This window comes from Oncorhynchus masou, chromosome 26, assembly GCF_036934945.1.
Source record: "Oncorhynchus masou masou isolate Uvic2021 chromosome 26, UVic_Omas_1.1, whole genome shotgun sequence".
In the NCBI taxonomy this organism is placed as follows: Eukaryota; Metazoa; Chordata; class Actinopteri; order Salmoniformes; family Salmonidae; genus Oncorhynchus; species Oncorhynchus masou.
The window spans coordinates 14,933,831-14,959,765 of NC_088237.1; the positions used below are offsets into that span (position 1 = coordinate 14,933,831).

Consider the following 25,935-nt stretch of genomic DNA (forward strand, 5'->3'; position numbering starts at 1 on the left):
TTTCATTGTTCCCCTCTAATCAGGGACTGATTTAGATCTGGGACACCAGGTGGATGCAATTAATGATCAGGTAAAACAGAAAACCAGCAGGCGCCGGACCTCGTAGGGAAAGAGTTGAATACCCCTGAGATAAGGGTATAATTATGTCCCTCGTTCCCCTCCCTCTGCCTGCCTCCTCTCTCCCTGCTGCTCAGGGTGTGGGTGTTTGAACACAATGGGCAGGGCTCTCTATTACAACGGGTTCTCCCCTACAGGGCTGCCCCTTCCCTGGTCCAGGGGCTTATCTCTCCACCATGAAAGAGCCCACAGTGGCTTTGATGTCCCATCACAGTAGGTGGGACTCGCTCCAACCGCGCAGGTGTGTTTGTGTCCGTGTGTGTGCAGCACCTGGTCACTGGCTAGAGCAGTGTGTATGGCAAACTTGAGAACGGTGTGTGTGTTTGGTACTTGGCTACAAGCCTGAGGATGTGTGTATGTGTTTAGCTAGCACCTAGCCTTTGAGTCCACAGTGCCACCCGCCTCCCTTAGTGTGACATACCTGCCATGCCGCAGGGGCGTTGTGGGTATTGTAGTCTTTGTGCCTTGTCCTTTATCAGAATCCTGATAGGGTAGCACCAACCTGGCCTCAGGGTAATTCTGGGTAACCTGGGTCATATTATGCTTCTCACAATCTCATTACAAGACTAGAGGAGAGAGGGATAAAGAGTGAAGGAGAGAGGAAGGAGGAGGGGAGGGAGGCCCAAGGGTGTGTTAGGTGGAGGTTTTATTGGAGAGGAGAGGAGAGGGGGATAAGTTATGCATGCTAAGTGTGTCAGACTGTGGGTCTGCGGAACAGCTCTGGCCTGGTTCCCCAGAGCCCAGACAGGGGTAATTGTTTAGACAACAAGCCGTTGTCAACCTCAGCAACTACATACCGGAGTGTTGGAGGCCTGAGAAAGTCAGAAGTTGCGTGTTTGAAAATATTTGAGGTCAAACTATATAACTAGGCTTGAAACAGTACGGTTTCATGGCTTTCTGTTGAGTTTCTTGTGGCAATACATGAACTGTACAGGAAATGTTCTCAGCTGAAGTTGAACTGAAATATATAGCTGAACTGAATGTAACTATACTGAGTGAAATGGAGTTTAGGGCTGACCGCATTTATTACCATAGAGAGACCTTATTTTCTATGGTAGTGTAGGTCAGGGTGTGACTGGGGGCTTTTCTAGTTATTATTTTCTATGTGGGGTTCTAGTTTTGTTTTTCTATGTTGGTGTTTGGTATGATTCCCAATTAGAGGCAGCTGGCTATCGTTGACTCTAATTAGGGATCATATTTAAGTAGAATTTTTTCCACCTGTGTTTTAAGGGATATTGTTTTGAGTTAGTGCACGTAGCACTGCAGTAGTCCCGGTTCGTTGTTTGTTTCATTATTTTTGTTTTTGTTTTGTGCGTTTTCAAATAAATATTATGTAGAAACCATATCGCGCTGCAGTTTGGTCCGATAATTATTCCAGCAAACGTGACAGGATGGTACAGTCCATCACTCTAAGACATGTGCTACTGAAAGTATCTATGGTTCTAGGAACAATGGTGCAACTGTAATAAAAATAATATAATTTTCTAACAGATTCGGGTTCTCCCGTGTTGGATAGTGGTCGCTGTTCCCGGTTCTGAAACACGTCAGTGTGCTGTTGTCGCTATGTGCATAATAGCAAAGTTAACCAGCATATTGGTGTTGAGAACAATGTGGGAGGCAGAGAAAACACCCTTTGCCCGAATTGTCTAAGAAAAGTGAGGAGAGAGGAAATCACAACATAATTAGGTCTATAATCAATAATAAGCTTTATAAAGCATCCATATATATTTACAACAATAATACAGATCCTGCTTATGTTGCCTGTTTGAGTGTCTGGTTCATAGCATACTAATTCTGTGAGCACCAAGCCTTCGTGAGCACCAACCACATGTCGGTTAAATCATTTCACAAATTCGGCTTGTTGTTTAATCTTTGCTATGCTGTAATAAAGGCTTTACACTTTTTATCTCATTAAAACCGCCTCTGGTATTAGTTATAATTTATTTAGTGTTGTTTACACTGTTCCAAATGATCAGACAAATTATATTTATAATAATTATAATAACCCTCCTTTTTTCCTTGATCTCCTTATTATTGTTGGTAATACTATTATTGCTATGATCATTGTTAGTATTATAATATGTAATGTCATTATCATCAGTAGGCTTAGTACAGCAGCCTTGTATAACCACCATCGAGCTGCAGGCCTAAGAGCGCATCCTGTCAGGACTTGATACCGTAACGTACTTCGGCCTATATTTCAATACTTATATAAGCTATAGTACTGTATCAATCAATCATTCATTCGTTCATGTCATCACACAGCATATGAGTCATTCATGATTTGAAATGCAATCAAGCATTTTAATTTTAAAATAAAACAACGCGAACTTTGAATACTTAGCATAAACAATACATAAACGGTTCCATTTTGGAAATTACAACAGACTCTCTGTTATGCTTATAATTTATTTAGTGTTGTTAACATTGTTCCAAACGGTCAGAGAAATTATTTTGTAATCTAACAGCTCGTGTTTGGCACAGAAAATATGCTCCTTACCATCTTTTTCTTGATCTCCAGTATTTTCCACAACTAATTTATTCCACACATTTTTTTACCTCCTGAGCAACCAGTTAACATTCCCCCGTTTCGAGTTTATTAATCACGTTCTTTGCATCCATTTTGCTGTCACACGTGTTACGGTGTTCAGAGTCTGCTATAGCCAATTTATTGGTGTGATAACGATATGCTATAGGTCATAATGGTCACGTGCATGCGATACATTCATGTGTCACGTAAAGAGAGCAAGGGTTGAGAGAATAGGGACTGTTTTTCCGAAACAAATTTGGGGTTTCGGTTACAGACCTTTTCTGTCAGATACGGATGGAATTATGTTGTAGCTTCATCAACACGGACAGCGCGATAGACACTGTTGATGTTATGTGGTGGTCCTGCAGCAGGGAGAGACAACCGGTGCTAGTCACTCTTTTTTATTTTATACAGCGCAGAAAGTCTGAGCCCGGCCCTGCACACTCAAATAAATTGCGGTTGGACTCCCTCCAGTCATTTGTGTCTTAATTATTTCATTTAACAGTGCGCTTAAAGCATCAGACAAGCTCACTGCATATACAGTGCATTTGGAAAGTATTCAGACCCCTTGAGTTTTTCCACATTTTGTTACATTACAGCCTTATTCTAAAATTGATTACATTTTGTTTTTTCAATGATCTACACACAATACCCCAAAATGACAAAGCAAACAGCTGTTTTTTTGTTGACATATTTGCAAATGTATAAAAAAAAGCTGATATCACATTTACATAAGTATTTAGACTGTTTACTCAGTACTTGTTGAAGTACCTTTGGCAGCGATTACAACCTTGAGTCTTTTGGGTATGATACTACAAGCTTGGCACACCTGTATTTGGGGAGTTTCTCCCATTCTTCTCTGCAGATCCTCTAAAGCTCTGTCAGGTTGGATGGGGAGTGTCGCTGCACAGAGTGGATGGTGCAGGTTTTCAAGAATATCTCTATACTTTGCTCCGTTCATCTTTCCCTAGATTGTGACTACAGTAGTCTCCCAGTCCCAGCTGCTGAAAAACATCTCCACAGCATGATGCTGCCACCACCATGCTTCACCGTAGGGATCCCCCAGACGTGACGCTTAGCATTCAGGCCAAAGAGTTCAATCTTGGTTTCATCAGTCCAGAGAATTTTGTTTCTCATGGTCTGAGAGTCCTTTAGGTACCTTTTCAGAAAGTTCCAGCAGGCTGTCATGTGCCTTGTACTGAGGAGTGTGGCCACTCTTCCATAAAGGCCTGATTTGTGGCAGTGGTATAAAGAACTTAAGTAAAAATACTTTAAAGTACTACTTTAAGAAGTTTTTTTGGGTATCTGTAATTTACTTTACTATTTATATTTTTGACATTAACTTCACAACATTCCTAAAGAAATGTGTGTACTTTCTCCTTACATTTTCCCTGACACCCAAAAGTAGTACTAACTTTAGAATGTTTAGCAGGACAGAAAAATTGTCCAATTCACGCTCTTAAAAGAGAAAATCCCTGGTCATCCCTACTGCATCTGATCTGGCAGGTATTGTTTGTAGATAGATTAAATCATGATTTGTTTTCTTATCAATCTTTAGAATAAGGCTGTAATGTAACAAAATGTGGAAAAAGTAAAGGGGTCTGAATTCTTTTCGAATGCACCGTAGTTGATTTAATTAAAACACATAGGATTTGCCTATATCTGGAAAAATACACATTTGAAACATACGACTCTCGGTCAACCAAGATCTTTCTTAGTTGGGGACAGCCTTAATGGAGTTACACTGTTATGTTCTGTCCAAGCCCTCAGTTCAGAGGTCAGATATGATCAGTCTGAAGTCCAGGATGCCCAACTATGGCCTGCAGCGTTACCAGTGGCTAACACACACCTGGAACACCTTCCAGACTGAGGTGAGAGGTCACTACCCCAGAGGTCACACACATCTACACAAACACTTAGTGGTTTTATATCATGTATGTATTAGAGGTTGTTAGTGTTTTAGTGCTTGAACATGCAAGATTGCTAGTTATAAAGGGTTGCTAATGTAAGTAAACTTTCTTTGACTGTGTGTTCCCCAGTTTAAGTGCTGCGGGGTCATCTACTTCACGGATTGGCTGGAGATGACAGAGATGGAATGGCCACCAGACTCCTGCTGCTCCAATCAGTATCCAGGATGTGCTCGCCACGCCCATTACCGTGACCTCAGTGACCTTCACCAAGAGGTGAGTGTCCCCAGGAGTGCCCCAGTGACCCTCTGACCTTATAGTAAGTGTTAGGTTGTGGCTTGACCTCTGGTGAACTTTTCACCTACTGAACCCTCTGACCCCACCCTGAAAAGAGTTAGGATCATTACAGGTGATCATTACGGCTCTCTGTAGCCCCAGGTGGATCTTCCAATTGCCAATGATGTACCTTCCCCTGTGACATCATCAGAAAGGGACACACAGGCTAACATATTCTCATTCGCCAATTGAGTAAACCTGTTAGTTCAGAAGAAACAGAAACAATAACAAGAAACTTTTTGAAATAGGTTACTTACATTCTAAATGGAGTGGAAATGATTTTCTTGGAGTTGGAGTTTTCCACTTAATACATTCACAACAACCTGTTTCCAATGGGATGTCTATTTGCAGCCTGAAATGACCTGCCGTGTTCAATGGTGGAGAGAAATCCATACAACTCAATTAGAGCCAATCACAGGCTTGATAGCATAGTGTGCCTTCTGGCTACCGCGGTTGCCAGATTGTTGAGACAGAGTGCAGCTATTACGCCTCATCAAGCCCATCAGGGGACAAGGTATGCCGTGGTCCGGGGCTGAGGGGAACACACAAAAAAAGTCTAGTAGGGGGTGAGGTACGACAAACAATGCCAGCTAGCCTGCCAGTAGGATACAGAGAGAATACAAAGCAAACTTTCACCCTTGAGTCTCTCTCTATTTCTATTTTAATAACTCACCTTTCTCTCACACACCCACACAAACACACAGGCAGGCACGCAGGCAGGCAGGTAGGTAGGCAGGCAAACAGACAGGCAAACAGGCAGGCAAACAGACAGGCAGGCAGGTAGGCAGGCAGGTAGGTAGGCAGGTAGGCAAACAGGCAGGCATGCAGGCAGGTAGGCAGGCATGCAGGCAGGCAGGCATGCAGGCAGGTAGGCAGGCAAGCAGGCAGGCAAACAGGCAGTCATGCAGGCAGGCAACAGGCAGTCATGCAGGCAGGCAGGCAGGTAGGGCCGCACACACTCAGTCTTCTTTCCTCAGAGGGAAACACCCTCATCTCCCCATCTACAGCTCAACCACTGTTCTGGTCTAACCCCAAACCAACCCTGTCCCCTATCCCATCTACAGCTCAACCACTGTCCTGGTCTAACCCCAAACCAACCCTGTCCCCTATCCCATCTACAGCTCAACCACTGTCCTGGTCTAACCCCAAACCAACCCTGTCCCCTATCCCATCTACAGCTCAACCACTGTCCTGGTCTAACCCCAAACCAACCCTGTCCCCTATCCCATCTACAGCTCAACCACTGTCCTGGTCTAACCCCAAACCAACCCTGTCCCCTATCCCATCTACAGCTCAACCACTGTCCTGGTCTAACCCCAAACCAACCCTGTCCCCTATCCCATCTACAGCTCAGTCACTGTCCTGGTCTAACCCCAAACCAACCCTGTCCCCTATCCCATCTACAGCTCAGTCACTGTCCTGGTCTAACCCCAAACCATCCCTGTCCTTTATCCTATGTCTGACCACCTCCACCTCAACATGTCTGTCTGCTGTGTTTAGTCAACACTGTTAACCCCCTAGCCTGAGCAACAGTTCCCCTCCCCATGGTCCAGGCCAAGTGGTGTGTCTCTCACAGGGTTCTAGCAGGCCCGGTGTGCCTGGTGCAGACTGCCAGGCTGCCCATTGTCATCTGGGTGAGAAATGCTGGGTGACATAGTGTTCCTGCCTGAAATACACATACAGGGGCTTCCAAGTGGTGCTGTGGTCTAAGATGCTTCATCTCAGGTGTCACTACAGACAACCTGGTTCAAATCCAGACTGTATCACAACCGGCCGTGATTGGTAGTCCCATAGGGCGGCGCACAATTGGCCCAGCGTCATCCAAGTTTGGCCGGTGTAGACCATCGTTGTAAATAATAAACAAAAATACACACCTGGACTGGCTTGCCTGGGAAAGATGGAGGTAGAGGGTGGAGAAAGGGGACGTTGTGACACTGGAAAAAGAGAGGGAAATGGGGGTGGGGGAAAGGGAGGAGGAGGTAAAGAGAGTGCTGATACAGGAAAAGGGGGAGAGAGAGGCTACTAATTGTGTTAAATGTCAACTCTGAGAGGTTCTTATGAAATGTGTGCTGCTGCTACACCTCACTAAGTAGAACCAGGCATACAGAGGGACAAAGAGATGCTGTGTGTAGTGAGGATGAGTCAGTCTGTAGAGGAGGGCGTCAGGATGGAGTCAGTCAGTAGAGGAGGGAGTCAAGGGGAATGTATGGAGTATCCTTTCTATCTCCTGTCTGTTTTCTCTCTCTTTCTTTGTCACATCTCTCTCCCCCCACGTTTACTACCCTTTCTCCTTTCCTCACACTTTTCTCTCACTCTCTCTCCCACCCCCTCTCTCTCTCTCTCTCACTCTCTCTCCCACCTCTCTCTCTCTCTCTCTCTCTCTCTCTCTTTCTCTTTCTCTTTCTCTTTCTCTCTCTCTGGCAGCAGTAAGGTGTAGAGTAGATCTGGTATGTAGCAGCCCGAGAGTGAATATCCCATAGTCAGGAAGTAATAGACTGGCCTTTCTACACCTCCACTACTATTCCCTCTCTTTCCACACTTTTCAACCACCTTCCTCTCTTCCCCTACATCTCTCTTTCTCACACTCTCTCCCCCTCTGTTTCTTTCTCTCCATGTACATGTCATCCATGTGATGAGGGAGCGTTTTCATTTTGTTCCTACAGCAGATGTACAGCTCACATACTTAGTATGGGAGGTCTGCCCCTGGCAAGACAGACATACTCAAACATTGAAACAACATGAATATTACATAAATGTAACATTAATATAACATGGATCAAACGTATGCAATATTTCAACATGAAAAAGCTTCAACTCTTAAAATGACAAGCCCTTATTGTGTTCCGTCTGTCTGTCTGTCTGTCTGTCTGTCTGTCTGTCTGTCTGTCTGTCTGTCTGTCTGTCTGTCTGTCTGTCTGTCTGTCTGTCTGTCTGTCTGTCTGTCTGTGTGTGTGTGTGTGTGTGTGTGTGTGTGTGTGTGTGTGTGTGTGTGTGTGTGTGTGTGTGTGTGTGTGTGTGTGTGTACTACAGGGCTGCGGGCCGAAGATCTACAGTTTCATCCGGGGGACTAAGCAACTGCAGGTGCTGCGGTTCCTGGGTGTGTCTATAGGAGTGGCCCAGATTCTGGCCATGACCCTGACCCTAACCCTGCTCTGGGCCCTCTACTACGACCGCAAGCCCCCTGAGCCCACCCCGCCCGAACCCCCCACAGGAACCGACCCTGGACCTCTAACCATCACCCACCCACCCCAAGGGGAGGCTCCTAAATCGGGTAACACTCGCCCGGCTGAGGCCTGGTCCAATACTGCGACCACATCTAACGGACATGGACACACCCAGTTTGAGATGGAGACACTGTCCTAGCGGGGGGGGGGGGTACACTGTCCACCCATCTGCCCCTCACCACCGCTCACCCCTACTTCACAGACACTGGAAGAGGGAAGGAATAAGGGGATGAGAAGAAAGTGTGAGACTGGATAGGGGGAGAGAGGGGGAAGAGAAAAACGAGGGTAGGAGATTGGGCACAGTTGCAGGAGAGTGAATACCCCCTCTCTCTTTCCCGTTGGACAACATGACAATGACATACTGGAGTGTGGGACTTTGCAGGACTATTTTGTCACAGCTGGGATTGGAAATTGTCAGAGAAACGAAATAACTATAAGCCGAGGCTTGCTCCTTTAGTGTCACCACTATCCAGTAGTGAGGAGGGCAGGGAATCGTTGTAGTTTTCCCAACTTCCCCCTCCTCGTTGGGAATGTTTGGGAATATCACCACTAGCACTGTCTGGATGAAACCTTTTCAGGAAAGACTGCTGTAAGGACATGTCAACTCTTCATCTCCCTCAAAACACACCGAACCAAGGAAATGGAGTTTATCTGGATATTTGGAAATATCATATGTCTTAATTTGACAGACCTGTTGGAATCCACAGGAACCACTCAGCCATATTCATGAGTGTTTGTGCAGCAGTCAGAGTGTATTATCGTTGTCTACTATAAACGGAACATGATGTTGGCTATTTATCTCTGGCTCTGTGAGAATAATGCATTTCAGCTCAAACAATAATCTGTGCATTTAATCATTTCAGAGGGGTTGTGAAATATACTGTGTGTTTGCCAAGGAATAATAACACAATCAAGTGTTTGTTCTCTGATACAGATCACTGTCAGCATGACACTCTTAGGGATGAAAAATAAAATGTTCTTTCATCACCACACAAAACAAATCAAATGTATTTATAAAGCCCTTTGTACATCAGTTGATATGTCAACGTGCTGTACAGAAACCCAGCCTAAAACCCCAAACAGCAAGCAATGCAGGTGTAGAAGCACGGTGGCTAGGAAAAACTCCCTTGAAAGGCCCAAACCTAGGAAGAAACCTAGAGAGGAACCAGGCTATGAGGGGTGGCCAGTCCTCTTCTGGCTGTGCCGGGTGGAGATTATAACAGAACATGGCCAAGATGTTCAAATGTTCATAAATGACCAGCATGGTCAAATAATAATAATCACAGTAGTTGTCGAGGGTGCAGCAAGTCAGCACCACAGCACGTATCATACATTAGAAGGGAACAGAATTCATTCTGGGAGAACTATGAGAATGATATGTGGGAGAGTATGGTCTTTCATTTTGAAATAACATACCCTGCTTTCAGTGGAGGCTGCTGAGGGGAGGGACTCATAATAATATCTGTAATGGAGCAAATGGAAACCATGTTTCGTTTCTGTGACAATTTCCAATCCCAGCTGTGACAAAATAGTCCTAAAAAGTCCCATATAGAAACCATGTGTTTGATACCATTCCACTCATTCTGCTACAGCCATTACCATGAGCTCTTCCTCCATAATTAAGGTGCTATTGATAATCCATAGTATTTATAGCTAGAAAGGCAGTCGGTAAACTGCAGCTGTCACCACCTACTGAATGTCAGAAACATCCCCTAAGATCCTTTAAGTCACTGGTGATTATATTTTGTGTTTGCCCTCTATCTATGTGTCCCCTTGCAGTGTGTCCCCTTGCTGTGTGTCCCCTTGCTGTGTGTCCCCTTGCAGTGTGTCCCCTTGCAGTGTGTCCACTTGCAGTGTGTCCCCTTGATGTCTGTTCCCTTGCAGTGTGTCCCCTTGCTGTGTGTCCCCTTGCTGTGTGTCCCCTTGCTGTGTGTCCCCTTGCAGTGTGTCCCCTTGCTGTGTGTCCCCTTGCAGTGTGTCTGTGTGTCCCCTTGCAGTGTGTCCCCTTGCAATGTGTCCCCTTGTTGTGTGTCCCCTTGCAGTGTGTCTCCTTGCTGTGTGTCCCCTTCAAGTCTCTCATCAAAGGACTCTGGTCATCTATGGCTTTCAGCAAGGATACTCCAGAGGTGTTACGCTTAAATGCTGCTGGTCCCAACCTAAGGGTTCCTGGGGGACAGAGACGTACTGTATGGGCAGGGTGAATGAAGGTTGCAGAGTCCCCTTTCAAAGTATACCCTTCATTGGAGAAACAAAGGCCGATCCCATAACTTTTGGCCATTTACTCCTTACTGATGCACTAAAAGTAGAAGCGAGGATTAGAAAGGTATCAGCAATATGGTTCCAGCTACACCTAGCCCTCCAGGTTGGCAGCTTTCTGACAGTTTCACTCATTTCAGATCAGCAAGGACAAACCTGAAAGTGTGTATGGAAGTGGTTATGGGTTGGTTCAAGGTCTCAGAGAGACAGGCGATTGGGCCAGTGTATATTGAGTAACAACTTTAACTTAGACATTTTTGATGGAGGGGGAGAAAGTGCCTGTTTAGAAGAAGAGGAGGATGGATGGAAGGCCGCTCTGTCTCTCGCTCCCTCCCTCCTTCTCCTCCCTCCCTCCTTCCCTCGCTCTGTTTGCTGCTTGACAATGTGAAGATATGATTTATGGAAGAGGGAAAGGCGTGTAGCCCCGCTGTCACAGTGGGTTACAAAAGACATATTGTTTTCTTGCTGGTCGCTCTCTCTCCCCTCCTCTCTGCCTCCTACATCAATTCACTTATTAATCCTGGTGGGATACGTCTGTGTGTGTGTGTGTCTGTGAGTGTGTGTGTCTGTGTGTGTGTGCGTGTGTGCGTGTGTGAGAGAGAGAGAAACAGTGTGGTGTACAGACAGTAAGCCTCTTCATTCCTCTTGTCTAGCACATACAGAACCAGTCAAAAGTTTAGACACACCGACTAATTCCAGTGTTTTTCTTTATTTTTACTATTGTCTACATTGTAGAATAATAGTGAAGACATCAAAACTATGAAATAACACATATGGAATCATGTAGTAAGCAAATTGAAATATATTTTAAACTCTTCAAAGTAGACACCCTTGGCCTTGATGACAGCTTTGCACATGCTTGGCATTCTCTCAACCAGCTTCATGAGGAATGCTTTTCCAACAGCCTCGAAGGAGTTCCCACATATGCTGAGCACATGTTTGCTGCTTTTCCTTCCCTCTGCGGTCCAACTCATCTCAAACCATCTCAATTGGGTTGAGGTCGGAGGATTGTGGAGGCCAGGACATCTGATGCAGCACTCCATCACTCTCCTTCTTGGTCAAATAGCCCTTAAACAGCCTGGAGGTGTGCTGGGTCATTGTCCTGTTAAAAAACAAATGATAGTCCCACTATCCGCAAACCAGATGGGATGGTGTATCGCTGCAGAATGCTGTGGTAGCCATGCTGGTTAAGTGTGTCTTCTATTCTAAATAAATCACTGACAGTGTCACCAGCTAAGCACCCCCACACCATCACATCTCCTCCTCCATGCTTCATGGTGGGAACTACACATGCAGAGATCATGAGTTCACCTACTCTGCGTCTCACAAAGACAACAGTTGGAACCAAAAATCTCACATTTGGACTCATCAGACCAAAGGCCAGATTTCTACCGGTCTAATGTCCATTGCTCGTGATTTGTGGCCCAAGCAAGTCGCTTCTTATAATTGGTGTCCTTTAGTAGTGGTTTCTTTGCAGCAAATCAACCATAAAGGCCTGATTCATGCAGTCTCCTCAGAACAGTTGATGTTGAGATGTGTCTGTTACTTGAACCCTGTGAAGCAATTATTTGGGCTGCAATTTCTGAGGCTGGTAACTCTAATGAACTCATCCTCTGCAGCAGAGGTAACTCTGGGTCTTCCTTTCCTGTGGCGGTCCTCACGAGTCAGTTTCAACATAGCGCTTGATGGTTTTTGCGACTACTTGAAGACTGCACATTGACTGACCTTCATGTCTTAAAGTAATGATGGACTGTCGTTTCCTTTTGCTTATTTGAGCTGTTCTTGCCATAATATAGACTTGGTATTTTACCAAATAGGGTTATCTTCTGTATACCAGCCCTACTTTGTCACACAATTTGATTGGCTCAAATGCATTAAGAAGGAAAGAAATTCCACAAATTAAGTTTTAACAAGGCACATCTGTTAATTGAAATGCATTCCAGGTGACTTCCTCATGAAGCTGGTTGAGAGAATGCTAAGAGTGTGCAAAGCTGTCATCAAGGCAAAGGGTGGCTACTTTGAAGAATCTCAAATAAAAAATATATTTTGATTTGTTTAACACTTTGTTGGTTACTACATGATTCCAAGTGTGCATTCTTAGTTTTGGAGTCTTCACTATTAATCTACCATGTAGATAATAGTAAAAAATAAAGAAAAACCCTGGAATTAGTAGGTGTGTCCAAACTTTTGACTGATAATGCAGATATATCAGGCCTACATCCCTTTCCCTCTGTTCTTAGTCTCTGTCTAATTGATACAGATCTATGATATTTTGCTCTCTGGATTTAGTTTTGAGTAACAATAGAGAAGTCATGGAGAAAGGACTGTCTCAATTCCTCAATCCCACAGAGGGTCACTGCTTTAGGACAAATTCACAGTTGACATGGGGACAGAGGGATACAAACACATGCTCTCTCTCCCCTCCCTTTCTCTCTCGGTGTACAGTAAAAGGAGCCAGCGGCAGAAATACAACCATTACCCTCTGACCCCTGTGTAAAAATAGCAGGGGCCGAAATAGTCTGTGTGCTGGCATGCTGCTTGGGTAATTCCCGCTTCAGTATTCCCCCTGATGCATGCTATCTGCAATGCACCTAGGGAAGCTGATGGGACCATACATTCTCCCAAAACATCTCAATTACTAACTCCCTGATGAGAAATATGGTAATACAGAGAGACAAATTTGAGCACACACACACACACACACACACACACACACACACACACACACACACACACACACACACACACACACACACACACACACACACACACACACACACACACACACACACACACACACACGCCAACTCCCTTATGAGAAATATGCTGATACATTCACAGTGCAGAGAGAAATTACCCTGGGAGATAGACTCTCCTGCTCCATATTGTATGGCTAAGATTGGACAAGACTGCACCCCCTCACCCCATCATGTCCCCACTCACAGCTATAGGACTATCATTATACAATGTCTTCAGAAAGTATAACACCCCTTGACTTTTTCCACATTTGTGCCTTGTTCCAAACAGGATGCATATTTTGGAATATTTTTAATCTATACAGGCTTCCTTCTTTTCACTCTGTCAATAAGTTCAGTATTGTGGAGTAACTACAATGTTGTTGATCCATCTTCAGTTTTCTCCTGCAGCCATTAAACGCCGTAACTATTTTAAAGTCACCATTGACTGGCCTCATGGTGAAATCCCTGAGCTGTTTCTTTCCTCTCCGGCAACTAAGTCATTTTATAGTCAGCCTGTAACACAACAAAATGTGGAAAAAGTCAAGGGGTGGGAATACTTTCTGAAGTGTATCAACAGCAACAAGTGTTCTTTGGTGCAGAAGATCTTACAGATACACAGAAATATGTGGGTATACAACATAGTGTATAAGCGGCAATACAGTACATCATACATTGGTGCAAAGGAAACAGACCGTACATTGACTTTGGAAACATCTAAATGTTGATGTCAAAAGAAGACAACCACTTATATACGTATTTTAATAGGACAATGATTTATTCTATTCACTCATAGACACTGCACCGGACTAAACAATTGCATTTAATTTTTTTAATATCTTTTCAATAATTCAAATACACGAGCTGTAACAGATCAAAAGTAATTGTCATATAATTATCATTTTCATTTCCTCAATTGACATAATCTCATGTACAAGACCTAAGTACACTCCTTCACCCCAAACGTTTTTTCACTTAGCCATGGAAACTGAAAGACAGAGGCTGTGTCCCAAATGATACCTTACTCCCTATATAGTGCGCTACTTTTGACCAGAGCCGTATGGCCTTGTGTGCTCGGGTCAAAAGTAGTGCCCTATATAGGGAATAGGGTGCCATTTGGGATGCAACAGAGCTAACGCCTGTCCTTGTGCAACACTAAACTCAAAGTTCTCCAGCAAACGCATGCATTTTCTCCTAGAATCCCTTTAGAAAAATATTAAGCCGGTTCTTAAAATGCGGTGGAGCAGAAGGCTAACTAAAATAAGACACTAGAACCTTCGGTGTAAATGATTTTTAAAAACGACTAAACCATGATGGTTTTTACTACACCAAAGAACAATTTACAGCACATGTGCACTAGCAACAGTTGTAATTCTTTTTTTCTTTTTACATGAAAAAAAGACAGTTATAATTTTATCAATATCATTTGATATTTTAAAAAATATGTATTTGCGTTTCCCTATTGCCCCCCTCCCACACTCTCTCCCTCTGATACAAAGAATATCTTTACCAACAAACAAAAAAATTGTTGCATATGTCACATCATAGTCAAGCAGTGATGGTGGAGTGGACAGGTTTGGGGCGGGACGGTGGGAAAGGGGCGGGGGTTGTAGCAGGGGGTGTGGCATTCGCTTCAGCAGTCTCAAGAGCCACGTTCAGTTCACCGACGTCAGCCATCTTGGAAAACGTAAAACCGTAAAGAAAACTATCCATCGTCATTAGGAAAATGACAAGTTCTCGATTAAACCTCCCGAGATCTCACAGCTGAGAAATAGAATATCGTTAAATCAGCTCGCTGGATATTAAAGTGTCATTCAATGCATTTGCACTGATTTCGTTGTACTGATTTGGAATGGTTACAGGACTCCATCCCCGCCAAGCGCTGAGAGTGTTCTAGCTACGGTGATAGCTGAGCTATCAGTCACCACAAGACAGAATTATCATAGAGCGTCAAACCCCAACAGCTCAATAAACACTTTCAGTCATGTTTGGTAGACTGGAGTTTTCTTTACACTTGAATTTCATTTTCCATAACAAACCCCCATTTGTTGGTAAAGTATGGAGGCTTGTGTGGTACAAATCAGAAACAAAACAAACGTCATACTGTCTGTAGCAAACCAACATGCACTTCAAATGAACAGAGACCTTCAAAATAAAAGTCTAATCACAGTTTTATCCCCATATTCAGAAGAAAATTATCTTTGTATCAAAATGGAATGGACTCAAATATCTGTGTTCATATAAGACCTCTTCTTGTCCCCTCAGTCAATCTGCTTTAGCATGTCCACGCTGCATAAAACAAGACAAAACACAACATTGGAGTTTGGATAAATTCATCAATGTATCTATAAAAACCTCAATAAACCCTCAATAGAAGTAACAATAAACCCATTTCAAGGTCAGGCATCATGTGGGTGCTGCATGATAAACTATTTGAATCATTATGGACCTCAGACCACACGTAGCAGGAATATATTCAGAGCGCCCAAGCACCCACATATGCAGAGTGCGTTACACAACAAAAAAAGGTAGGTCTGAATACCAAATACTGAGAAGTGCGAAGGAAAAGGATGAATTCCGAAGTGGGACCGAGCCCGAAGTGAATGGCTTACTGTCCAATTTGTTAAAATGTGTTTCCGCCCGGTCTCGAACCGGGGACCTTTCGCGTGTTAGGCGAACGTGATAACCACTACACTACGGAAACCTAAAACGTGGAATCCTAAGGGTGTGGCTGACTTTTTTGCTGGGTGGGTCATTTATCGCTCTCAGAACCTATTGAAAATCAGATATTCCTTTGTCCATTAATTGAGCAATAAGGCTTGAGAAGCCGGGAATTATCGTGTGCAGCCGGCTCTTGGAAGAGGCTTGGTGTGGCTGACTTTGGCTGGGTGGGGAATTTATCGCTCTCAGAAACAGGATGGACCTGAGCTCAATTTCCAGCCTCATAGCAAAGGGTCTGAAAACGTATGTAAATAAGGTATTTTTAAAATATTTGTTTTATTAATAAAAACTTTATGTTATCGCTTTGTCATTATGGGGTATTGTGTGTAGATAGATTTTATTTTATTTTATTTCCTCCATTTTAGTATAAGGCTGTAACGTAACAAAATGTGGAAAAAAGTAAGGGGGCTGAAAACTTTCCAAATGCACTGTACCGATGCAGGCTAGCTTCTTTTCCTTTGCTAGCCAGCCAACTAAATGTATCACACAATCACATCAAGCAGCTGAAATGACAGAAAACCATCTACATTTTTGTTTGTTTTACCTTGGATTATATTGCCATTTCTTTGGATATATCCATTACAATGACCCTGATAAATGAATTTGCCTGGCTCTGAGAAGCTGTCAGTCTGGTCACATTCATACAGATCGCACGGTGGAGGTCCCCCAAAAAACGGCAACATTGATCCCCAGATCGGAGAGGGAGACAGCAAGGTTTAGACAAAAGTTAACTGTTTCAAACCAAATGCTAGAATCTGGGCATTGGGAAATTTTGAATATTACTAAATGTTTCCGCCCGGTTTCGAGCCGGGGACCTTTCGCGTGTGAGGCGAACGTGATAACCACTACACTACAGAAACCGGTTCAGTGGAATACTATGGGTGTGACTGACTTTTGCATGTGAGGCGAACGTGATAACCACTGCACTACGGAAACGACAATTCAAAAAGAGGAAGTCGTGGAAAATATTAGGAATGCCCACAAGTCTACCTCACATAATATCCCAAATTGAGTACCACAGAAAGAGCCATAATACCCATTAAAATCTAGTGGTCAAACAGGAAAATGGTTCCAATCGATTTTCCACCCTTCATGTTCCCCACAGGGGATTTTAAAAACACTTAAAATAAGAGCTGTGTTTCTTGTCGGCTTACCCTGGCATGATAAACTATTTGAATCATTATGGACCTCAGACCACACGTAGCAGGAATATATTCAGAGCGCCCAAGCTTGCCACATATGCAGAGTGCGTTACACAACAAAAAAGGTAGGTCTGAATACCAAATACTGAGAAGTGCGAAGGAAAAGGATGAATTCCGAAATTGGGACCGAGCCCGAAGTGAATAGGCTTACTGTCCAATTTGTTAAAATGTGTTTCCGCCCGGTCTCGAACCGGGGACCTTTCGCGTGTTAGGCGAACGTGATAACCACTACACTACGGAAACCTAAAACGTGGAATCCTAAGGGTGTGGCTGACTTTTGCTGGGTGGGTCATTTATCGCTCTCAGAACCTATTGAAAATCAGATATTCCTTTGTCCATTAATTGAGCAATAAGGCTTGAGAAGCCGGGAATTATCGTGTGCAGCCGGCTCTTGGAAGAGGCTTGGTGTGGCTGACTTTGGCTGGGTGGGGAATTTATCGCTCTCAGAAACAGGATGGACCTGGGCTCAATTTCCAGCCTCATAGCAAAGGGTCTGAAAACGTATGTAAATAAGGTATTTTTAAAATATTTGTTTTATTAATAAAAACTTTATGTTATCGCTTTGTCATTATGGGGTATTGTGTGTAGATAGATTTTATTTTATTTTATTTCCTCCATTTTAGTATAAGGCTGTAACGTAACAAAATGTGGAAAAAAGTAAGGGGCTGAAAACTTTCCAAATGCACTGTACCGATGCAGGCTAGCTTCTTTTCCTTTGCTAGCCAGCCAACTAAATGTATCACACAATCACATCAAGCAGCTGAAATGACAGAAAACCATCTACATATTTGTTTGTTTTACCTTGGATTATATTGCCATTTCTTTGGATATATCCATTACAATGACCCTGATAAATGAATTTGCCTGGCTCTGAGAAGCTGTCAGTCTGGTCACATTCATACAGATTGCACGGTGGAGGTCCCCAAAAAACGGCAACATTGATCCCCAGGTCGGAGAGGGAGACAGCAAGGTTTAGACAAAAGTCAATTGTTTCAAACCAAATGCTAGAATCCGGGGATTGGGAAATTTTGAATATTACTAAATGTTTCTGCCCGGTTTCGAACCGGGGACCTTTCGCGTGTGAGGCGAACGTGATAACCACTACACTACAGAAACAGATGCAGTGGAATACTATGGGTGTGACTGACTTTTGCATGTGAGGCGAACGTGATAACCACTGCACTACGGAAACGACAATACAAAAAGAGGAAGTCGTGGAAAATATTAGGAATGCCCACAAGTCTACCTCACATAATATCCCAAATTGAGTACCACAGAAAGAGCCATAATACCCATTAAAATCTAGCGGTCAAACAGGAAAATGGTTCCAATCGATTTTCCACCCTTCATGTTCCCCACAGGGGATTTTAAAAAACACTTAAAATAAGAGCTGTGTTTCTTGTCGGCTTACCCTGGCATGATAAACTATTTGAATCATTATGGACCTCAGACCACACGTAGCAGGAATATATTCAGAGCGCCCAAGCTTGCCACACATGCAGATTGCGTTACACAACAAAAAAGGTAGGTCTGAATACCAAATACTGAGAAGTGCGAAGGAAAAGGATGAATTCCGAAATTGGGACCGAGCCCGAAGTGAATAGGCTTACAGTGCAATTTGTTAAAATGTGTTTCCGCCCGGTCTCGAAACAGGGACCTTTTGCGTGTTAAGCGAACGTGATAACCACTACACTACGGAACCTAAAACGTGGAATCCGAAGGGTGTGGCTGACTTTTGCTGGGTGGGGCATTTATCGCTCTCAGAACCTATTGAAAATCAGATATTCCTTTGTCCATTAATTGAGCAATAAGGCTTGAGAAGCCGGGAATTATCATGTGCAGCCGGCTCTTGGAAGAGGCTTGGTGTGGCTGACTTTGGCTGGGTGGGGAATTTATCGCTCTCAGAAACAGGATGGACCTGGGCTCAATTTCCAGCCTCATAGCAAAGGGTCTGAAAACGTATGTAAATAAGGTATTTTTAAAATATTTGTTTTATTAATAAAAACTTTATGTTATCGCTTTGTCATTATGGGGTATTGTGTGTAGATAGATTTTATTTTATTTTATTTCCTCCATTTTAGTATAAGGCTGTAACGTAACAAAATGTGGAAAAAAATTTTAGTAAGGGGGCTGAAAACTTTCCAAATGCACTGTACCGATGCAGGCTAGCTTCTTTTCCTTTGCTAGCCAGCCAACTAAATGTATCACACAATCACATCAAGCAGCTGAAATGACAGAAAACTATCTACATTTTTGTTTGTTTTACCTTGGATTATATTGCCATTTCTTTGGATATATCCATTACAATGACCCTGATAAATGAATTTGCCTGGCTCTGAGAAGCTGTCAGTCTGGTCACATTCATACAGATCGCACGGTGGAGGTCCCCAAAAAACGGCAACATTGATCCCCAGGTCGGAGAGGGAGACAGCAAGGTTTAGACAAAAAGTCAACTGTTTCAAACCAAATGCTAGAATCTGGGCATTGGGAAATTTTGAATATTACTAAATGTTTCCGCCCGGTTTCGAGCCGGGGACCTTTCGCGTGTGAGGCGAACGTGATAACCACTACACTACAGAAACCGTTTCAGTGGAATACTATGGGTGTGACTGACTTTTGCATGTGAGGCGAACGTGATAACCACTGCACTACGGAAACGACAATTCAAAAAGAGGAAGTCGTGGAAAATATTAGGAATGCCCACAAGTCTACCTCACATAATATCCCAAATTGAGTACCACAGAAAGAGCCATAATACCCATTAAAATCTAGCGGTCAAACAGGAAAATGGTTCCAATCGATTTTCCACCCTTCATGTTCCCCACAGGGGATTTTAAAAACACTTAAAATAAGAGCTGTGTTTCTTGTCGGCTTACCCTGGCATGATAAACTATTTGAATCATTATGGACCTCAGACCACACGTAGCAGGAATATATTCAGAGCGCCCAAGCTTGCCACACATGCAGAGTGCGTTGCACAACAAAAAAGGTAAGTCTGAATACCAAATACTGAGAAGTGCGAAGGAAAAGGATGAATTCCGAAATTGGGACCGAGCCCGAAGTGAATAGGCTTACTGTCCAATTTGTTAAAATGTGTTTCCGCCCGGTCTCGAACCGGGGACCTTTCGCGTGTTAGGCGAACGTGATAACCACTACACTACGGAAACCTAAAACGTGGAATCCTAAGGGTGTGGCTGACTTTTGCTGGGTGGGTCATTTATCGCTCTCAGAACCTATTGAAAATCAGATATTCCTTTGTCCATTAATTGAGCAATAAGGCTTGAGAAGCCGGGAATTATCGTGTGCAGCCGGCTCTTGGAAGAGGCTTGGTGTGGCTGACTTTGGCTGGGTGGGGAATTTATCGCTCTCAGAAACAGGATGGACCTGAGCTCAATTTCCAGCCTCATAGCAAAGGGTCTGAAAACGTATGTAAATAAGGTATTTTTAAAATATTTGTTTTATTAATAAAAACTTTATGTTATCGCTTTGTCATTATGGGGTATTGTGTGTAGATAGATTTTATTTTATTTTATTTCCTCCATTTTAGTATAAGGCTGTAACGTAACAAAATGTGGAAAAAAGTAAGGGGGCTGAAAACTTTCCAAATGCACTGTACCGATGCAGGCTAGCTTCTTTTCCTTTGCTAGCCAGCCAACTAAATGTATCACACAATCACATCAAGCAGCTGAAATGACAGAAAACCATCTACATTTTTGTTTGTTTTACCTTGGATTATATTGCCATTTCTTTGGATATATCCATTACAATGACCCTGATAAATGAATTTGCCTGGCTCTGAGAAGCTGTCAGTCTGGTCACATTCATACAGATCGCACGGTGGAGGTCCCCAAAAAACGGCAACATTGATCCCCAGGTCGGAGAGGGAGACAGCAAGGTTTAGACAAAAGTCAACTGTTTCAAACCAAATGCTAGAATCCGGGATTGGGAAATTTTGAATATTACTAAATGTTTCTGCCGGTTTCGAACCGGGGGACCTTTCGCGTGTGAGGCGAACGTGATAACCACTACACTACAGAAACCGATTCAGTGGAATACTATGGGTGTGACTGACTTTTGCATGTGAGGCGAACGTGATAACCACTGCACTACGGAAACGACAATTCAAAAGAGGAAGTCGTGGAAAATATTAGGAATGCCCACAAGTCTACCTCACATAATATCCCAAATTGAGTACCACAGAAAGAGCCATAATACCCATTAAAATCTAGCGTCAAACAGGAAAATGGTTCCAATCGATTTTCCACCCTTCATGTTCCCCACAGGGGATTTTAAAAACACTTAAAATAAGAGCTGTGTTTCTTGTCGGCTTACCCTGGCATGATAAACTATTTGAATCATTATGGACCTCAGACCACACGTAGCAGGAATATATTCAGAGCGCCCAAGCTTGCCACACATGCAGAGTGCGTTGCACAACAAAAAAGGTAAGTCTGAATACCAAATACTGAGAAGTGCGAAGGAAAAGGATGAATTCCGAAATTGGGACCGAGCCCGAAGTGAATAGGCTTACTGTGCAATTTGTTAAAATGTGTTTCCGCCCGGTCTCGAACCGACCTTTCGCGTGTTAGGCGAACGTGATAACCACTACACTACGGAAACCTAAAACGTGGAATCCTAAGGGTGTGGCTGACTTTTGCTGGGTGGGTCATTTATCGCTCTCAGAACCTATTGAAAATCAGATATTCCTTTGTCCATTAATTGAGCAATAAGGCTTGAGAAGCCGGGAATTATCGTGTGCAGCCGGCTCTTGGAAGAGGCTTGGTGTGGCTGGGTGGGGAATTTATCGCTCTCAGAAACAGGATGGAGCTCAATTTCCAGCCTCATAGCAAAGGGTCTGAAAACGTATGTAAATAAGGTATTTTTAAAATATTTGTTTTATTAATAAAAACTTTATGTTATCGCTTTGTCATTATGGGGTATTGTGTGTAGATAGATTTTATTTTATTTTATTTCCTCCATTTTAGTATAAGGCTGTAACGTAACAAAATGTGGAAAAAAGTAAGGGGGCTGAAAACTTTCCAAATGCATTGTACCGATGTAGGCTAGCTTCTTTTCCTTTGCTAGCCAGCCAACTAAATGTATCACACAATCACATCAAGCAGCTGAAATGACAGAAAACCATCTACATATTTGTTTGTTTTAACCTTGGATTATATTGCCATTTCTTTGAATATATCCATTACAATGACCCTGATAAATGAATTTGCCTGGCTCTGAGAAGCTGTCAGTCTGGTCACATTCATACAGATTGCACAGTGGAGGTCCACAAAAAAACGGCAACATTGATCCCCAGGTCGGAGAGGAGACAGCAAGGTTTAGACAAAAGTCAATTGTTTCAAACCAAATGCTAGAATCCCGGGGATTGGGAAATTTTGAATATTACTAAATGTTTCTGCCCGGTTTCAGACAAGGGACCTTTTGCGTATGAGGGCGAATGTGATAACCACTACACTACAGAAACCTATTAAGTGAATACTTATTGGTGTGACTGACTTTTGCATGTGAGGCGAACGTGATAACCACTGCACTACGGAAACGACAATACAAAAGAGAAGTCGTGGAAAATATTAGGAATGCCCACAAGTCTACCTCATAATATCCCAAATTGAGTACCACAGAAAGAGCCATAATACCCATTAAAATCTAGCGGTCAAACAGGAAAATGGTTCCAATCGATTTTCCACCCTTCATGTTCCCCACAGGATTTTAAAAACACTTAAAATAAGAGCTGTTTCTTGTCGGCACCCTGGCATGATAAACTATTTGAATCATTATGGACCTCAGACCACACGTAGCAGGAATATATTCAGAGCGCCCAAGCTTGCCACACATGCAGAGTGCGTTGCACAACAAAAAGGTAAGTCTGAATACCAAATACTGAGAAGTGCGAGAAGGGAAAAGGATGAATTCGAAATTGGGACCAGGCCCGAAGTGAATAGGCTTACTGTGCAATTTGTTAAAATGTGTTTTCCGCCCGGTCTCGAACCAGGGACCTTTTACGTGGGCGAACTTGATAACCACTACACTACGAAACCTAAAACTTGGAATCCTAAGGGTGTGGCTGACTTTTGCTGGGTGGGTCATTTATCGCTCTCAGAACCTATTGAAAATCAGATATTCCTTTGTCCATTAATTGAGCAATAAGGCTTGAGAAGCCGGAATTATCGTGTGCAGCCGGCTCTTGGAAGAGGCTTGGTGTGTGGCTGGGTGGGAATTTATCGCTCTCAGAAACAGGATGGACCTGAAATTTTCCAGCCTCATAGCAAGGGTCTGAAAACGTATGTAAATAAGGTATTTTAAAATATTTGTTTTATTAATAAAAACTTTATGTTATCGCTTTGTCATTATGGGGTATTGTGTGTAGATAGATTTTATTTTATTTATTTCCTCCATTTTAGTATAAGGCTGTAACGTAACAAAATGTGTAAAAAAGTAAAGGGGGCTGAAAACTTTCAAATGCATTGTACCGATGTAGGCTAGCTTCTTTTCCTTTGCTAGCCAGCCAACTAAATGTATCACACAATCACATCAAGCAGCTGAAATGACAGAAAACTATCTACATTTTTGTTTGTTTTAAATTGGATTATATTGCCATTTCTTTGGATATATCCATTACAAAGACCCTGATAAATGAATTTGCCTGGCTCTGAGAAGCTGTCAGTCTGGTCACATTCATACAGATTGCACGGTGGAGGTCCACAAAAACGGCAACATTGATCCCCAGGTCGGAGAGGAGACAGCAAGGTTTAGACAAAAGTCAACTGTTTCAAACCAAATGCTAGAATCCGGGCATTGGGAAATTTTGAATATTACTAAATGTTTCCGCCCGGTTTCGAGCCGGGGACCTTTCGCGTGTGAGGCAAACGTGATAACCACTACACTACAGAAACCGATTCAAGTGGAATACTATGGGTGTGACTGACTTTTGCAGGTGAGGCGAACGTGATAACCACTGCACTACGGAAACGACAATTCAAAAGAGGAAGTCGTGGAAAATATTAGGAATGACCACAAGTCTACCTCACATAATATCCCAAATTGAGTACCACAGAAAGAGCCATAATACCCATTAAAATCTAGCGGTCAAACAGGAAAATGGTTCCAATCGATTTTCCACCCTTCATGTTCCCACAGGGATTTTAAAAACACTTAAAATAAGAGCTGTGTTTCTTGTCGGCTTACCTAGTAAACTATTTGAATCATTATGGACCTCAGACCACACGTAGCAGGAATATATTCAGAGCGCCCAAGCTTGCCACACATGCAGAGTGCGTTGCACAACAAAAAAGGTAAGTCACAGTCTTCAAATGCTGGGAAGTGCCGAGAAGGAAAAGGATGAATTCCGAAATTGGGACCGAGCCCGAAGTAAGAATAGGCTTACTGTGCAATTTATTCTAAAATGTGCGTTTCGCCGGTCTCGAGCCCGGGGACCTTTCGCGTGTTAGGCGAACGTGATAACCACTACACTACGGAAACCTAAAGCATTGGAATCCTAAGGGTGTGGCTGACTTTTGCTGGGTGGGTCATTTATCGCTCTCAGAACCTATTGAAAATCAGATATTCCTTTGTCCATTAATTGAGCAATAAGGCTTGAGAAGCCGGGGTATCGATGTGCAGCCGGCTCTTGGAAGAGCTTGGTGTGGCTGGGTGGGAATTTATCGCTCTCAGAAACAGGATGGAGGCTCAATTTCCAGCCTCATAACAAAGGTGCAACGTATATAATCAAGGTATTTTTAAAATATTTGTTTTATTAATAAAAACTTTATGTTATCTTTGTATTATGGGGTATTATGGCATAGATCGATTTATTTATTTATTCCTCCATTTTAGTATAAAAGGCTGTAACGTAAATATGCGTAGAAACTGAAAACTTTTATTACACTATGCAGATCATGCAGGCTAGCTTCTTTTATCTCGCGGCCAGCCAACTAAAATATACCACACAATCACATCGGCAGCTGGAAATGACAGAAAACCGCTCTACATATTTGAGCTTGCATTTGCCTGGATTGAGGGCTGCCATTTACGTGATATATCCATTACAATGACCTGACAAATGAATTCGCCACGGCTCTGAGAAGCTGTCAGGTCTGGTCACATCTCATACAGATACGCACGTGGGAGGATCCCCCAAGAAAACGGCAACATTGATCCCCAGATCGAGAGACAGCAAGGTTTAGAGCAAAAGTGTAACTGATTCTCGACCGATCGCTAGTAATCGGTTTGCATTGAGGAAATTTGGAATATTACTCAAATCGCTTCCACTTACCCTGATTTGAGCCAGCCGGGGACCTTGCGCGTGTAGAAGGTGAATGTGATAAACCACACAACTTCACAGAAACGAGTTCAGTGGAATACTATGGGTGTGACTGACTTTTACGTGAGTGGCGACGTACAAATCCACTGCAATTCACGGAAGCGAGCAATTCAAAGAGGAGAAGTCGTGGAAAGTCATTAGGAATGACCTGCAAGTCTACCTCACAGTCATCCCAAATGAGTACCTGCAGAAAGTAGCCATGATACCCATTAAAATCTAGCGGTCAAACAGGAAAATGGTTCAAACTGATGATTTTCTACCTTTTCCACACTTCCCCCACGAAATTTTAAAAACACTTAAAATAAGAGCTGTGTTTCGCCATGTTACCTTGGCATGATGAACTTGTTTTGAATCATTATGGACCTCAGTCACACTGGCATGAATATGACCAGAGCCCAAGCTTCAAAGCCACCTACATGCCGAGTAAAGTCGAACACACAGCAAAAAAGGTAAGTCTGAATACCAAGCTACTGAGAAGTGCAGAAGGAAAGAGGATGAATTCCGAAATTCGGGACCAGCCCAAAGTGAATAGGCTAACTGTGCAATTTGTTAAAATGTGTTTCCGCCCG

The 25,935-nt window shown here is 43.1% G+C and overlaps 1 protein-coding gene and 9 non-coding genes across 12 annotated transcripts in view; 1 reads left to right on the plus strand and 9 right to left on the minus strand.

Moving 5' to 3' along the window:
• LOC135514867 (tetraspanin-12-like) overlaps positions 1 to 9,212 on the plus strand; it is a 15,077-nt gene extending 5,865 nt beyond the window's left edge. For all 3 annotated transcript variants that reach the window (XM_064938533.1, XM_064938531.1, XM_064938532.1), the window contains 3 exons: positions 4,411 to 4,518; positions 4,687 to 4,830; positions 7,921 to 9,212. In XM_064938533.1, the coding sequence (XP_064794605.1) occupies positions 4,411 to 4,518; positions 4,687 to 4,830; positions 7,921 to 8,253 (585 nt within the window). In that variant the 3' untranslated portion in view covers positions 8,254 to 9,212. The remainder of the gene's footprint in view (positions 1 to 4,410; positions 4,519 to 4,686; positions 4,831 to 7,920) is intronic.
• A 6,524-nt stretch (positions 9,213 to 15,736) lies between these two features.
• On the minus strand, positions 15,737 to 15,809 carry trnav-aac (transfer RNA valine (anticodon AAC)). Its single transcript has one exon. It is a non-coding gene; the product is annotated as a tRNA-Val (tRNA).
• An 804-nt stretch (positions 15,810 to 16,613) lies between these two features.
• On the minus strand, positions 16,614 to 16,686 carry trnav-cac (transfer RNA valine (anticodon CAC)). Its single transcript has one exon. It is a non-coding gene; the product is annotated as a tRNA-Val (tRNA).
• A 512-nt stretch (positions 16,687 to 17,198) lies between these two features.
• Positions 17,199 to 17,271, minus strand: trnav-aac (transfer RNA valine (anticodon AAC)). Its single transcript has one exon. It is a non-coding gene; the product is annotated as a tRNA-Val (tRNA).
• Positions 17,272 to 18,071: 800 nt separating this feature from the next.
• Positions 18,072 to 18,144, minus strand: trnav-cac (transfer RNA valine (anticodon CAC)). The gene has a single exon. It is a non-coding gene; the product is annotated as a tRNA-Val (tRNA).
• Positions 18,145 to 19,537: 1,393 nt separating this feature from the next.
• Positions 19,538 to 19,610, minus strand: trnav-cac (transfer RNA valine (anticodon CAC)). Its single transcript has one exon. It is a non-coding gene; the product is annotated as a tRNA-Val (tRNA).
• Positions 19,611 to 20,122: 512 nt separating this feature from the next.
• trnav-aac (transfer RNA valine (anticodon AAC)) lies at positions 20,123 to 20,195 on the minus strand. Its single transcript has one exon. It is a non-coding gene; the product is annotated as a tRNA-Val (tRNA).
• An 800-nt stretch (positions 20,196 to 20,995) lies between these two features.
• On the minus strand, positions 20,996 to 21,068 carry trnav-cac (transfer RNA valine (anticodon CAC)). Its single transcript has one exon. It is a non-coding gene; the product is annotated as a tRNA-Val (tRNA).
• Positions 21,069 to 21,578: 510 nt separating this feature from the next.
• On the minus strand, positions 21,579 to 21,648 carry trnav-aac (transfer RNA valine (anticodon AAC)). The gene has a single exon. It is a non-coding gene; the product is annotated as a tRNA-Val (tRNA).
• A 2,218-nt stretch (positions 21,649 to 23,866) lies between these two features.
• On the minus strand, positions 23,867 to 23,939 carry trnav-cac (transfer RNA valine (anticodon CAC)). Its single transcript has one exon. It is a non-coding gene; the product is annotated as a tRNA-Val (tRNA).
• Between the last annotated feature and the right edge of the window lie 1,996 nt (positions 23,940 to 25,935).